Source organism: Notamacropus eugenii, chromosome 4 (genome assembly GCF_028372415.1).
Source record: "Notamacropus eugenii isolate mMacEug1 chromosome 4, mMacEug1.pri_v2, whole genome shotgun sequence".
NCBI classification, from domain to species: Eukaryota; Metazoa; Chordata; class Mammalia; order Diprotodontia; family Macropodidae; genus Notamacropus; species Notamacropus eugenii.
This window is the reverse complement of record NC_092875.1, coordinates 88,714,000-88,730,219: the sequence shown is the minus strand read 5'-3', so window position 1 is coordinate 88,730,219 and position 16,220 is coordinate 88,714,000. Positions and strand designations below refer to the sequence as shown.

General features: G+C 42.2%; 1 protein-coding gene across 2 annotated transcripts in view; it reads left to right on the top strand.

Annotated features, from left to right (window-relative positions):
• LOC140500340 (gasdermin-D-like) overlaps positions 1–15,703 on the top strand; it is a 30,497-nt gene extending 14,794 nt beyond the window's left edge. The window contains exons 6-11 of one of the 2 annotated variants that reach the window (XM_072602833.1): positions 990–1,037; positions 3,743–3,769; positions 4,641–4,816; positions 9,090–9,234; positions 13,850–13,923; positions 14,276–15,703. In XM_072602833.1, coding sequence (XP_072458934.1) covers positions 990–1,037; positions 3,743–3,769; positions 4,641–4,816; positions 9,090–9,234; positions 13,850–13,923; positions 14,276–14,524 — 719 coding nt within the window. In that variant the 3' untranslated portion in view covers positions 14,525–15,703. Of the gene's footprint in view, positions 1–989; positions 1,038–3,739; positions 3,770–4,640; positions 4,817–9,089; positions 9,235–13,849; positions 13,924–14,275 lie in introns of both variants that reach the window. The other variant, XM_072602832.1, reaches the window with a different exon arrangement.
• Positions 15,704–16,220: the final 517 nt, after the last annotated feature.

Sequence of the window (16,220 nt, the reverse complement as noted above, 5' to 3'; positions counted from 1 at the left end):
GCTCAATATATGCTCTTTCCCTCCCCCCTTTGCTTCCTTCTCCTCTTTCCATATTTATTTGTTTTCTTCATATTTGCTGTTTTTTAATTGCAAAACTGTTCCATGACATTGACAAGCCGCAATCTATTCTGTTACTTTGCAGTCTCCCTTGAGGCAATGAGTAGAAATTAGGTAGGAGTGGATAATAAATGTCTTATAAGAGAAGAGAAATCTGCCTATCTATCTTAGATTGACTCATGAAATGGTGGGGTCCCCATCACTAACGGTGTTCAAGCAAAGGCTAAATGACCACTGGTCAGAGATTCCTGCTCAGACACAGTTTGGACTAGACGCCCTCTGAAATCCCTTTGAAAGGTGACATTTTTTTAATCCAGTTGTTGCACGTACTTTCTTTTCATTTTTTTATGAAGCAGCTCTAACTCTTTTTGTAGAGGTTGGCCTTTTCTTTCCCATTTTAATTATAACCTTCATCCATCTAAGTCTTCCTCAGTGTGTTATGGGGTCCCTGGATTCTCAGTGAAGGCTCTGACAGATGATTCTGACCTAGAGAGGTTTTGAGTATGGTCCCCAGGTACATCTGTCACTTCTGAACCAGTCTAATTCATTTGAAGGCTCCTCCTCACCAGCAGGCTGGCCACCTAGTTGTGTCCATGATAGTAGAGGGAATGTCCACCCCAATGAAATCATGGATCCTTGAAGCACTAAGGTAATATCACCTTTAAGATTAAGTCCTCAGCCTCAGTTTCCTTATCAGTAAAATGAAGGGCGTGAATTGATGGCTTTCTAATTTTCTCTTTCAATACTAATGTTCCTGGCAGTAAAATCACCACATCAAAGAGTATGATTGGGTTTTTTTTTGGAATAGAGCCAGATGGCTTTCTGAAAAGGCTACATAGATTCATAGCCCCTCCAATACCTTGCCCTCTTTCTCTCATAGCTGCAACTGCATTAAATTTTATCATTTTTAATCACTTTATTTCTTTATTTAGGAGTTCTTTCCCTTCCAGACAAGAAGCAGAAAACCTTTCCATTCAGAGGTGAGTGACAAGCTTGATTGTCTTTCTAACCCCAGGGCCCATTGAGTCCTTGACAGCCCATCCAGGGGACCAGTATCTAGGCAGCTCCTTAAGAAGACCCTTAGTTTCCTGTTACAATTCAGAAACTACCCTCTTCAGTTGTGATTCAGCCTAGGGTTCTGGCTAGGTGAGCCACAGTGAACTAAGTATCCTTTCCCTCTATGTAGGAAGGAGAACATAGAATTGCAGAGATAATAAGAACCAGAAAGGAAATAGAGTGACCAAAGAATTCCAATTCCAGAAGAACTGGGTTCAAGTCCAGCCTCTGACATGTACTGGTTGTGTGACCCTGGACAAAACATTTCACTTCATGATGTCCCAAGCAAATCTCTATGACTATAAGTTGCTAAGGGATTGTAGATCTGCAGTGGGAGGGAGAGTTTCTTCAATGGCCATTCCCTATAGTTTATACCAATGAAATCACTGAAACTAAAATATATACAGGATGTCCCCAAAGGATTTTATTTCACTCATGTCCTACCCTCTATGACCTCATTTGGGGTTTTCTTGGCAAAGATATTACAGTGGTTTGTGATTTCCTTCTCCAGCTCATTTTTACAGAAGAGAAAATGGAGGCAAATAGGTTAAGCAGCTGCCCTCAAAAGTCTTAGTGCAATTTAAAGCTTAATAGCTTTTGAGACACCCACTATCTACATGTAGACGTGTTTATAAATAAATTTATTCATATGCATATATGCATATGAATATACCTCTATACACATGTACATAACATATACATGTATGTAGATGTATATGGGCTGCTAGGAGATGCAGTGGACTGAATGCTAGGTCTGGAGTAAGGAAAATCTGACTTCAAACCCAGCCTCAGACTCTTACTAGGTGTGTGACCCTGGACAGGTCCTGTTTGCCTCAGTTTCCTCATCTTTGAGATGAGCTGGAAAAGGAAATGGCAAACCTTACCAGTTTCTCTATCAAGAAAACCCTAAGATGATATCTAAAAAATAAAATTAAGAGTTGAGAGAGAGGAATACACTGAGATAGGGAGAAACAGAAAGGTAGAATGGGATAAATCATCTGACTTAAAAGAGGAGAGAAAAAGCTTTTACAGTAGAAGGGCAGAGGGGGAAGGTGAAAGGGAATGAGTAAGCCTTACTCTCATTGAATTTGGCTTAAGGAGGGAATAATATACACAATCAATTGGGTATGGAAATATATCTTACCCTACAGGAAAGTAGGGGGAAAGAGGAAAAAAGAGGGGGGGACTGATAGAAGGAATAGAAAATTGGAGGAGAGGAATAATCAGAAGCAAACACTTTTGAGGAATGACAGGGTCAAAAGAGAATAGAATAGAGAGAGAATGGGGAGTGGAATAGGATGGAGAAAAATATAGTCTTTCACAACATGACCATTATGGAAGTATTTTACACGACTACACATACATAACCTATATCAAATAGCTTGCCTTCTCAATAAGGGTAGGTGGGGAGGGAGAAAATTTAGAACCCAAAGTTTTAAAAACTAATATTAAAAATTGTTTTTACATGCAACTGGGAAATAAGACATACAGGAAATGGGATATAGAAATCTATCTTGCCCTACAGGAAAATAGAAGGGAAGGGAATAAGAAAAGGGGAAGTGGTGATAGAAGAAAAGGCAGATTGGGGGAAGGAGTAATGAGAATGCATGGTCTTGGGGTGGGGCAGGGGAGAGATGGGGAAAAATTTTAGAACTCAAAATCTTGTGGAAGAGAAAGTTGAAAACTAAAATTATATAAACTAAAAAAAAAAAAGAAAAGAAAAGAAAACCCCAAATGGGGTCATGAAGAGTGAGACACAACTGAAAACACAACTCAACAAAAAGATGTATACACACACAGAAACAAATTACTTAAAAGTTGGCAAAATACTGTGTGACCATAATCTAATTGGAACCTCCCAACTTCCCTGTGTGATAGGGAGTCCAGGGGTTGTTAATGACCCTTCCTTATAGCTGGACCCCCAGTCTCCTGTCCAGCATTCCATTCCCTCTGCCCTCTGATGATGATGGAAAGATGAAGGTCTTAGGGGAATATTGAGTCCTACTTGTTTGTTAGGTTGTTCTCTGGTACCTTTCCTCTGTCTTTCTAAACAAGATATCAACCATAACTTACATGTTTTCTATTATTTTAGATTTATCTAATAGAAAATCTCGTAATGCACTTGAATCCTCCTATTTTTAAGGGGTGAGTTGGGCAGGTGTTAGCATTCTCCTTTTACAGATGAAGAAGCTCTACTCTTGTCCCATGGTCAGCAAAGACCTTTGTTCAAATCCCACCTTCCCTATATACACTAGCTGGGTGTTGTGGGCACACTGCTGAGAGACCCAGTCTCCTCATCTGTTAAATGGGGATCATGGCACTTGTAGCCCAGACCTCTCAGGGTCACTTTGAGGATCAAGTGAGATAATCTATGAGAAGTACTTTGCAAACTTTGCAGTCCTAGCTAGCTAGAAGTCAGCTGTGATTGTTAAGTCTGACAAGGGTCCAACCAATCACTTGCTAGACTGGATGGTAAGAGCCAGAGGGATGGGAAGACAAGCTGAGTCAGGGACCCATATGGGATAGATTTCATTCTTTGATTTGAAGTTGGGCAGGTTTGTTCTGTGCTACGATTCCTAAGGAATCCTGGCCTCTTAAGAGTAAAACGTATATTTTCTCTTTGCAGCAGCAGCACCTTCAAAGGTCATCCAGTCAGGTGTGTGGCTTTTTTTGTTCTATGTTCCCACCTCCTCCACCTCTCCCAACTGAAACACAGAGATAAAAGTCACCTGAACTATTTAGGGGCAGGATCCATCATCAGGCCAGGGACAACAGGGAGGGTCCATGAGGGAGTGACAAGGCCAGAACTACACTGCTTATGACTCTCTCACAGCAGCACCAACGAGGTGGGTCCTGGCCCCTTCCTTGGGACTGTGCTTATGTAAAGGGTGGAGTTAGAGCACCAGCAGGCTAGGGGAGGGGAGGGAACCCTGGTATGGGAAACTGACCTTAGGTTCCTAGGGAACTTGCCTCAGTGGGGCCCCAGGCTCTATGAAGGGCAGTATTTCCCTCCCCTTACATGTCCCACATGTTAAATGAGAATATTTGTTAAACACTTGCAAAGTGCTATATAAATGCTAGCTACTATGATTAATTGGTGAAATGTGGCTACCAATATATTGAACTATCAAAAAATCATTGATGACTTTATCCAAACCTTTGATAAAGATTCTAAACAAAATGTCCTTTCTCTGGGAGGTTCTGGGTGACTCTTCAACTATGACTTCTTTTTCTCTAGGAAGAAGGAGCAGCACTTCACTTCACTTAGCTATGGTGGAGTTCAGGAATAGGGCATCTGATTAGCTACCCTTCCTTACTGTGAGGGAGTGAGGTCCCAGACCCCTCCTTGGGTCCTCATCAACAGGGTAAAACAGGGAATATGGTCATCCTCTTGGGTTGAAGCTGATATAAAGCAGGGGCCCATTTAAGCAAGCAGCTGAGGCTAAAGGCTTCTCAGGCAGGGAAGAGGGATGAAGGGCATCCCAGTTGGGGCGTGATCTTAGCCTTCACTATCTCGTTTTTTCTAGATTCCTGCAAAAAAACAACAGTCAGCATAGCCTTAGACTTTAAGCAACTGCAGGCTGAGGTGGAGAATGAACAAAACAAACTGACCATGATGAACAGGATGTTACAGCAGTTTCTTCTTCGGGCTCTCCTGGAGCTCTTCCAGAGTGAGGAGGATCTGCTGAACTTAGAAGACATGGTGAGAGAGTCTAGAAGTCAGGGCCACAGAGAATCACAGGATTGGGGGCTGGGACACTGGGGTAGGAGAGGACAGAAGGGAAGAATGGGGTGGGCACAATACTGGGTTTTGAATTAGAGCACTTGGCTTCATATCAGATGGTACCTTTAAACCACTTGTATCCCCTTGGGCAACTCAGCACACATCTCTGGACTTCAGTTTCCTCATCTGTAACATGATGGGACTAGACTATGTGAATGCCAAAGACCCTTCCAATTCTAGATTCTATGATCCTGCAAGTTGAGGGACTCCCTGAGAAGTGAAAGAGTTAAAGGAGGGCGGATGGTCTAGGGATTGTAATTGAGAAGGATGGCTGAGGTGCAGGGACTAGGGAGCAAATGCTTTAGAAGCTGGCGATTGCTGGGCAGTGAGCTGAGTCAAGATCCAATTAATCAAAGAAGTCAAGACTCGTAATTATGTGAGGGAAAGAACTGAATAATGTCTGAGTAGAGCAACTTGTGCCAACAGAAACTCCCTGGAACCTACTCATGAAGTATGTTTTTTTCAAAAAAAAAGTACTAATAATCATTTTTATTCTTAATCTTTACATTTCATTATTAAAATGTACAGGGCAGCTAGGCGGTGTGGTGCATAAAGTCCCCATCCTAGAATCAGGAAGACTTCATCTTCCTGAATTCAAATCTGACCTCAGATACTTACCAGCTGTGTGACCCTGGGCAAATCTCTTGACCCTGTTTGCCTCAGTTTCCTCATCTGTAAAATAAGCTGGAGAAGATGTCAAACACTGCAGTATCTTTGCCAAGAAAATCCCAAATGGGGTCACAGAGTGACTGAAAAGACTGAACAACAATTAAAATGTACAGTTGACAGAAATAAAAAAAATAATAATTTATATTTATATTTTTACATATATATAATTTTACATATATATATACATACATATCTTCAGGAACACAATTTCTCACCAAATTAAAAAAAAAAACTCCTCTAAAACCTGGTAAGTGTGGAAGTTGAAGAAGGGGAAGAGAGAAACATGGAAAACAAGTTCTTCCCATTTTATTGTTCCCAAACCTCTAACATGTCACATGATCTATGGTTTTCAGAACAGCTTTGAAAGTCCCCAAACTAAGAATTTTCTTCACTTGTTTGAAATAATTCCACTAAAGACTATATTGGTGAACCACAGATCCACCAAGTAAGTTTCTAAGAAGCCGCTCTGGGAGATTGTCTGTCTAAGCCTTATGGGACTTCTGTCTTCTGAGAGGTTTCCAGCTCTGCTCCTACGATATCCTCATCTTCTTTCCCTAAGAGGCCTTTTGGGCAAAAGGGAAAAGGACATTGTCAGAGCTGATAGGACCCTGGATCTTGGAGGTAATAATTGCACCTACCTCATCGGAATGTTCTGAGACTCAAATATAACCCTTTCATGAAGTTATTTACAGACCTTAGAGTCCTTTATAAATGTCAGCTATTGTTTCTTTCCTTTTTGGTCCTGGAATATCATCAATAGAAGGACCTTTTGGAAGGGGACTGCCCCATTCTAATACAAACCAGCTTATCAACTTAGACTCTTAGAATGCTGCACAGGATGCTGAGAGGGTAAGTGATTTACCCAGAGTCACACAGCCAGTATTATTAACCTTGATGTGTACCCAGGTCACCTTGCTGAGGCTGGCTATGCAGCTACTATACCTTGCAGCCTCTCATATTGTTGGTGGTGGTGACATTAATTATTATTCCTTGGTAGTGGTAATAAAAATAAAGAAAGGGATGATAATACTTCAACTACCAACTTCATAGGATTGTTGCCAGTGAAGTATTTGGTAAACCCTGGGAACTAGTGTTCCTCTGCTTTTCCTTTACAAAAGCCTTATCTATAGATACTGGAGACAAGTTAGATTTCATTCTAATGTAATATCCCCTCTGAGTGATCTCCCTAGAGAGTAGTTACCCTCTCAGATCTAAGGGTTACTCCATGAGTCTACACTCCTTAACTTATAGGCCATCCTACCCTCCCTACCTCCCCTGACCCTTGAGAGTCAGCCTGTAGACATGATTAACTCAAAGCAAAGGAATTAAGATCGTATAATAAAAAAACAGTAGCTACAAAACATCCCCTCCCCCATAAACTCATAGCACACTCTCCCACAAATAGGCTCGGTGTCTGTGGGAGAAGTGAGCAGGAATTTACAGTACAATAAGAGTGAGTACACATGTAGGAAACATCACCATTTGTAAGAATAACAGTCCCCATTTGTAGAACACTTGAAGATCTGCAGAGCACTTTACCAACAGCTGGATGTCTTTTGATCCTCACAATATCCATGGGAGGTAGGTCCTATTATGATCTCCATTTTACAGATGGGAAAACTTAGGCAGAGTGAGGTGATTTACCCAGGGTCACATAGCTGATTAGTATCTGAGGCTGAGTCTGAACTTAGCTCTTTCTGGCTCATTCTATTCCCGGGAATGACATCTATACCCTTTCCTGGCTCTGATTTCTCCAGAGGAACAAAATGCTTCCTGTCATTCTTGTTTCTTCTTTTTCTTAGAGGGAGCCTTTAAATATCTGAAGTATCTGTGTCTGAGGCCCTTAGTGCTATCCTTTGTGTTAAGCTTACTTACATCTCCAGGCAGCTAGGTGGTGCAGTGGATAGAGCACCAGTGCAGAAGTCAGGAGGACATGAGTTCAAATCTCATCTCAGACACTTGACACTCACTAGCTGTGTGACCTTGGGCAAGTCACTTAACCCCAATCGCCTCATCCTGGGTCATCTCCAATCATCCTGATGAACATCTGGTCTCTGGATTCAGATGGCTCTGGAGGAGAAGTGAGGCTGGTGACCTGCACAGCCTTCCCTCACTCAAAACAAAGTCAAGTGCGAGTCGTGTCATTATTTCTCTGATGGCATGGTCTTCTTCGGCAATGAAGGACGAACACACATGCTTACATCTCACTCAATAAAACAAACACTAATTGAACAACTGCTGTGTGCAAAGTATTGTACTCAGTGGTAGAAGAGATATAAAAATTAAATAAGAATTAATTAAATTAATTAAATAAGAAAAGCTCCTCATGGAGTAACTAGTAACCATCTAGTAACGCACAGATACTGTGACTGGCCAAACTTAAATAATTTTAAAAAAAGGATCCTTGAGAAGAGCTGTGCATGAATTCTCTCTCCTGATACAGCGCAGAAACTTCACCCCCCCCCCAGTAAATAGTTACATGAGTTGTTGGGACCCCTCAAATTCTTCTACCGTTGCCACACCGGTTATGATGCTGTCTGAACTTAGCTAGGTTTATCCTTGGACAAAAGGCACCAGTTGGTGACCAGGCCTGTACTCCAAGCTATTCCAACCTGGGAGGGGCCACTAGAACTGATTCTGTGCTAGCTAAGCCTCAGAAACTCTCTTCTATAACCTAGCTGGGTGGCACAGTAGACAGAGAGTTGGATGTGGACTCAGGAATATCTGAATGACAAAATCAACTGAGCTGGGGCCAAGATGTGACTTGAAACCACATTCCCCTCCCCCCAATTTCAGAGATATGTATACATTCCCAGATCCACGGTTAAAAATAAGTAACTTCCTCTGAGTTCCCACAAATCCTCTCTCTCTTTCTCTCTCTCTCTCTCTCTCTCTCTCTCTCTCTCTCTCTCTCTCTCTCTCTCTCTCTCTCTCTCTCTCTCTCTCTCTCTCTCTCTCTCTCCCCCTTTGTTCTATAAATCACTTGACCAACAGTCCTTTGTTTGATCACTCTTATGGTAGCCAAGCCAGGGCAAGTTTCCAGACTTTTTAAATCTTTGGATGCCTTCTTCTCTAGTATAAAAGGAAGGCAAGAAAAAATCCTCCAGGTTTCTGGTTCTGTTTTATTCCATAGTCTCACTATAGGCACTTCCCTTTCCATGCTCTCTTCAGTCTCCCACCAACCAGCTCTGTCACCATGCATATTCCTTGGGGGCAATCTTTTTACTTTCCTCAGGGACTCCAACAACAAAAGGGAAGAAGGGAAAATATCCCCACACTGGTTATAAATGAATCTATGAGTCTCCTCTTCCCACTTTTCACTCTCTGAGTGGGGTGGTAGAACTAAACCCCTCCAGGGTTGGCCCTGGAGCTCAGGATCTCTCCCAGATGTACTGATCCCAGGTTTCTCCAGGAAACAGCATCACAGCGGGCAGGGCATGCCTGACTACTAGGCCAAGTGGCTGGTTTGGGCAGGAAGATGTCACTCTTACCTTTCAACTTTCTTCTCATCTCTCCTCTACAGCTAGAACAGAGTTTGTACACTGGGAAACCCCCACAGAAGGTGGAAGGCAAGACAGGCAACATCCTAAGTAACCTGCAAGACGAGAATGGACAACTGGTGGAGAAACTAGCAGGGGCATTCCTCTATCTCCTTGGAGCTCTGAATGGTAAGGATTGTAGGACCAGAAGTGGGGTGGGAGTACTCTCCCAGGACACTAACACTCAGAAAACAATATCATTTCATATGCTTTATAAGGGTGCTTGGGATTCTAGATTAAACTTTTCTTTTAAAAACAAAAACCCCTCAAATCTTCCTTGTATTTTTATCCTCACATTATCCCTCTGAGGTGGAAAGCAGACAGCTAATCACCTCCCTCTTGTTAGTGGAGAAAGAAAGACCCAGAAGGGGAAGTGACTTGCCCAAAGCCAAACACCTACACACTGCATTTTCAGAGCCCATTCCTATGGTTCCTAGCCAGCCATCTCCTTCATATGGCACTGAATCCCCTATAAAAGTCCATTATCAATGAAAAGAAAGTTGCTCTCTCTTCTTCAATCCTTCCTTCCTGTATTCTCCAGGGAAAAGAAGCATTAGGACCCCAACCTGATGGGCCACAGTATTCCCCAATAGTTCTCAGCCTTTCCTCATTGACCCTACATGGTTCCTCATCAGCTCCTGTGGATTTAATTAACACTTCTATGAAGATAACTGTCAGATCTGTATATCTAGTCCTACTCTCACCCCTGAGCTCCAGTCCCCCATCACCAACTTCCTGTTGGACAACTTGAACTGGATATCCCATAGACATCTCAAACTCAATATGTCAAATCTGAACTCCTCTTTTACCCTAAAACTCACTCCCTCCTCCTAATTTCCCTTTTTCTCTCAGGGACACCACTACCTTTCCAGTTATCTAGGTTTGTAGTCTTGATGTCCCCCTTGACTCTTTCCTCTCCTTTTTCCTCCATATTAAATCACTAAGTAAGTGTAGAAGATTCTACCTCCGCAACATAATGCATCTGTCCCCTTCTCACAACATCTCACATCCGCTTCTTTCTCACCAGAGTCGCTATTTTAGTTCATCTTCATTACCTCTCACCTGAACTACCTGAATACTGATCTAATTGCTGTCTCTGCCTCTGGTGTCTCACTTTTCCATTTCATCCTACACACACCTTCCAAATGTTCTTTCTAAAGCATATCTGATCATGTAATTGCCTACTCAGTGGCTTCCTATGTAGCTTCTGTGATCAAATATGAAGTCCTGTACTTGACATTCAAAGCTCTTCACAGCCTGGCTCTACCTTCCCTTTCAAGCCTTAGTACACATTGCTCCCCTTTACACCCTCTACAATCCAGACAAGCTGGCCTTCTTACTGTTCTTCATACTTTTTACTCCATCTCTCATCTCTCTGTTTTCATCCTTGGAAGTTGCCCCCTCCACACCTTTACTTCTAAGAATCCTTAGTGTCCTCCAAGACCAGATTCAAAGACCATCTTCTGTGTGAAGTCTTTCTTGATCTTCACACTTGGTAGAGCCTTCACCAAAAACAATAGCATGTTACCTTATCCCAGTGGTTTCTATTCCTTATAGCTTGTGCATAGATGTGCATGTTTTCTTTACCCCACTCCACCAAACCCATTAGGACATAAGTTCCTTTAAGACAGGTATTATTTTGCTTTTGTCTTCACATGCTAGCACCTATCAGAATCTCAAATGGGAGGCAGCTAGGAGACTCTGTGGATAGAGTTCTGGGTCTAGAATCAAAAAGACCTGAGTTCAATTCCAGTCTCAGACACTCACTAGCTGTATGATTCTGGTTAAGTCACTTAGCCTCTGTTTGCCTTAATCCACTGGAGAAGAAAATGACAATCCACTCTAATAACTTTGCCAAGAAACCCTATATGGTGTCATGAAAAGTTGGACATGACTAAATGACTGAACACAATTATCTCACATGGGTCCTCAGCACTGCAAGGCAATCCTTTTGCCTTTCTATAGCTTGCTCTTTCATTTACCACGTTGGCTATTCCAAACCATCTCTTCTTTCTTCCAGCCTTCCACACTATCACCTACTCCCTTCCTCTCCACAGAGGACCTTCCTTATGTTTCTTTATGCTTCACTATGAAATTAGGGGCAATTTTCCAATTTTCTTTTCTCCTCTATTCTACATCTCAAGACCACTTGATGTCATTTACCATATTTTTCCTGCTGCTCTCCATTCTGAGATGAAGATCAAGTGCTTCTCTTCAGCTGGGTCAACCCCTATACTTGTGGATGATATTTCTTCCTTTCTCCTCTGGCAGAATGCATCTATAATCATCCCCTCTCTCCTTCTAATTTTCAGTCTCTCTTTATCTAGATTCCTTCCCTTCTTCCTATAAACACACTCAGATCTTCCACATTTCTTGAAATCCCTACCATCCCTATTGAGCTAATATCCTATATCTCTCTTGTATCATAGTCAAATGGTTTGAAAAAGCTGTCTCTGTACATGGCCTTCACTTTCTGGATCCCTTGCAATCTGACTTCCGCCCTCATCACTCATTTGGAACAGTTCTGTCCAAATTTACCACTGATCTATTTATTGACTAAATCAATGACATTTTCTCTGATCTCATCCTTCTAGAGCTTTATGTTTGACACTATTCACCACCATCTCCTCCTACATATACTATCCTCTGAGTTTTCATGAAGTAGCTATGACTTGTTTTTCTCTTACCTATCTAGCCACTCCTTGATCTCTTTAACTAGATCATCACCATGTCTCATACCTTAACCATGGATATACTTCACAGTTCTGTCTTTGGCACTCTTTTCTCTATGTATTCTCACTTAGTGATTTCATCACCTCCTATGGATTCATCTCTGTGCTGATGACTCCCATATCCATAGAGCCAACCCTAATCTGAAATTTCCCACTGGATAGTAAAAGAGTAAATAAGTCTTTACTCTGTATCACTCTCCTGCTAAGCCCTGAAGATACAAAAAGAGGTGGAAGACAGTTCATGCCCTCAAGGAGCTCAAAATGTAATCAGGGAGACAACAAGCAAAGAAATATGTACAAACAAGACATGATTAAAATAGAGAAAGCTTTGGAATTAAGAGGGTTTTGAAAAGGTATCCTGTAAAAAATGGCAATTTTAGTTCGAACTTAGAGGGAGCTAGGGAAGGCAGAGCTGAGGAAGGGGAACACTCCAAGCATGAGGGAAAGACAGAGAAAATACCCAGAGTCAAGAGATAGAGGGTCTTGTCTGTGAAGCAAGGAGGCCAGTGTCACTGGATCAAGGAGTACTAAGAGGCAGGGAATAAAGTGTAAGAAGACTGGAAAGACAGAGGAGAAGACTGGTTATGAAGGGTTTTGAATGCCCAAAAGAGGATTTCATATTTGATCTTGATGGTGATAGGGAGGCACCAAGTTTATTGAGTTTATTGAGCAGGGAAGTGATAGCTGAATGGAGGTGACAGTTGAATGGAGACTGGATTGAAACAGATAGAGGTTTGAGGCAGGCAGATCCATCAACAGGCTATTGTAGGAGTCCAAGAATGAGGAGATGAAGGTCTGTATGAGAGTGGTGGCAGTATCAGAGGAAAAGACAGCAGATATTTGACAGATATTGTAAAGGTGATATCATATGGACATCAGAAATTCATAAAAACCCAAACATAGAATTCAAGGTCTTTATCTCCAAACCCATCCCTCTTCCTACTTTGCCCTTTTTTTTTCCAGGGATATCACCATCCTTCTAGAATCCAGGTTCAAAACCTGAAAACCATCCTCCACTCTTCCCTCACCCTTATCTTCTTATCTAATCCGTTGTCACATCTTGTTAATTCTCCCTCCCTGTTATCTATCCCCTTCTTACTACTCCCGAAGTCACCACCCTTGTTTAGAGCCTGATCATTATTACATTTTCCTACATCAGGTCTCTCCCCTAGTACATCCTCCCCAGGAATGTCAAAGGAGTTTTCCCAAAAAGCAGGTCTGACTACATCATTCCCCTGCAAAAGAAGTTCTAGTGGCTCCACTCTCATCATCATCATCATCATCATCATCATCATCATTTAGCATTTATATAGTACCTACTATGGGCCAGATACTTTAAAAATATTATATCATTTGATCTTCACAATAACCCTGGGAGATAGGTAGTATTGCTATCCTCATTTTACAGTCAAGGAAAATGAGGCAAAAAGTGACTTGCCCACAGTCACATGGTTAGTACGTGCCTGAGGCTGGATTTGAACTCAGCTCTTCCTGACTCTAGCCCTAATGTTCTATGCACTACACCCCCTCGCTGCCCTTTAATCTCTTCATTTATACATTTTAAAGCCCTTTGACACCTGCCCTCAGGTGACTTTTCTAGGCTCATTATGCATTACTGCTGTCATTCTCACCCTCTACATTCTTGCTGTTCCTTGTATCTTCTCCCGTCGCCACACCTTTGCAAAGCCTTGAAAGCACCTGCCTCCTCAGCTCCTCTTCTTAAAATTCCTAGCTTCCTTCAGAGCTGCCTTCCAGTGCCACCTCCTACATGAGGTCTTCCCTGATTTTCTATAACTGTTTGTTTTCCTGCAAATGATTTTGTATTTACCCTCTATGTTCTCTGTATATAGACTTACCTATGTATGTTCTCTCAAGTACATACTAACACAATATAAGCTACTTGAGAGCAGAGACCATTCCCTTTTTGTCCTTCTGTCTCTAGCACCTAGCAGAGTCTATCCCTTACTAAGGCATTTAAGAATGACTTGATTAATTGATTGCTTTGTCCCCAGCCCTGAGTGACATCCAACATCAGCTTCTGATCCAGTTGCTAGAGAAAAAGATCCTGTCCCGAGAGGTAAACCTGGTAAGAAAAGCTGCTTCCTTCCCTGAAGTAAGCTGGGCAGCCATAACTTCCCAGAAGCCTTGGAATGGGCATCAAGAGAATGAATCAGAAATGGCGGGGAGGGAGCAATTCTGAAGGGCATGATTTCTACGCTGTGGATGACCTGCCCCTTCCTCTGCCCTGCTGCCCAGAACTCAGTGGGATGACTTCTGACCTCACAGGATTTCTTGCCTGTCTTGCAGCTGCCTCAAGGATACAGTCTAGCAGTTTTCTCAGGACCCTTATTTCCCAGGGGGCTTTCTCAGAACAACTAGAAAGTGTCCCATGCTCTTGCCCAGAGACCCTGGGTTCAGTCTGGTCCTGTTTCCCATAGGTGAAGGAAATCCTGAAGGAGAACTTCAATCAGACTGAGGAGAAGCCTTTCTCCCTTCCTTCGGAGCTACTGTCCTTTGTCCAAGGCCAGGATGAAAACTTGACCCTCACACGTGACCTGTTGGAAGAGTGTGGTCTGTGGCTCTCAGATAGTGAACCCCAATTTACCTGGAACCCCAGTGCTCTGCACTCACTTTGTGCACTGTATGGGAGTCTGGTGCTGCTGCAGGCTCTCAGTGAAGCCTGCTGACCTAGCCCCTTCTTTCCCCACCTATTTCATACCTCCTCCCCTTATATCAGTCCCAGGCCCAGTGGATTAGGGGACACCCTTTGTCCCATTTGTACCGTTGGACCCTCCCCTGCTGCTGTACCCAAAAGGAAACCCCTTTGTGATATACTAGACAAGTGCTCATCCAGCCTCTACCTGAAGACCCCATTACAGCAAAACCTACCACTTCTCAAAGCCATTCACACCCCATTTAGACAGCCTTTACTATTAGGAAGTTTTTTCCTAACGTCAAGCCTTTATTGCCCATTTGCAGCCTCTGTCCACTGCCCCTAATTCTACCCTGTCAGATCAACAAAACAAGTCCATTCCCTTCTCTGCAGCCCTTTAAGTACTTGTACACAGCTGTCAGGTCACCCCTGTGTCTTTTCACATCCACAATTCCTTCACCAGGTGCTTACATGGCATGGACTCAAAGCCTTTTACCCTTGTGGTTGCTCTTGTCTGGATGTTGTCCAGTTTATCAGTGCTCTTAAACTGTGGTGCTCAGACCAGATGAAAGCTGAAGCAGGGCTGAAGCAGAACTGTCACCTGCCTCTTCCTGGAAGCCCTCGTCTGAAGCCCAACGTGTTCTCAGCTCTTGAGATGTCTCCTCACAGTACTGACTTACTGAGTTTGCAGCCTGTTAAAACCTGCAGATCACTTTTCAGACATACTGCTGTGTAATCATGCCTTGATATCTCATGGATTCATTAGCTTCCATTTGGCCAGCTCTAATTTTTATGTTTTTTTCTTCAGTATGGTTTTGTATCTCTTTCTTCCAAGCTATTAATTCTTATTTCATACCTTTTTTCCCTAACTATTGCTTCTTTTCCTATTTTCCCTGACTGTTCCCATTTGCTTTCTAAATTTATTTCTTAACTCTTTAAAAAAAAACTTTTAGGAATTCTTGTCAGACTTGTGTTGAAGTTGCATTTTTCTTTGAGGCTTTCTTGTAGATATTTTCAAGTTATTCTCTTCTTGGTTTGTGTAGAACTTCCCTGTTTTCATAATAGCTCTTTATGGTGAGATTAGTTTTTTGGTTCCTCATTCCATTAGATTGTAAGCTGCTTGAAGGCAGGGCCTGTCTCTTTTTGTATCCCCATTGCTTAGCACAGTGCCTGTCACATGGTAGGTACTTAATAAATGTTGATGATTTAATAAGTTCTGGATGATTTGCCTTGACTAGTAACTCCCACCTCTTTTAATCCCAAGAGTAGCTTATCAGCTTTGCATCAATAATAATATGTGCATATTGTCTATCTTCTTAAAATGCAAACTCCAAGGCAAGAATGGTTTCCCTTTTATCTTTGTATCCCACTGCTTGAATCTGGAACATAATAAGTACATGATAAATGCTGCTGATTAGCTGCTCATCTCCCTGAGCCTCGGTTTCCTCATCTGTAAAATGAAGGAGTGGACTAGATGACATCTAGGTTTCCTTCCAATTCTATGTCAAGAATCCTTATGTTTCAATGAACACAATTTTGATTTCCTCAGCAGCCTAGAAGACTTGAAGGAAATTCTATTGAGATAAAAAAGCTACAAAGATTTCTGGCTTGTTTTTCCAAATACTAAAGGATAAGTTAGACCACAAAATTCTGCATTTCATAGAATACTATGACATCACTGAGGACATGTATGACTAGAAAAGGAAGTAGGCAGATCACACATGGTAAAG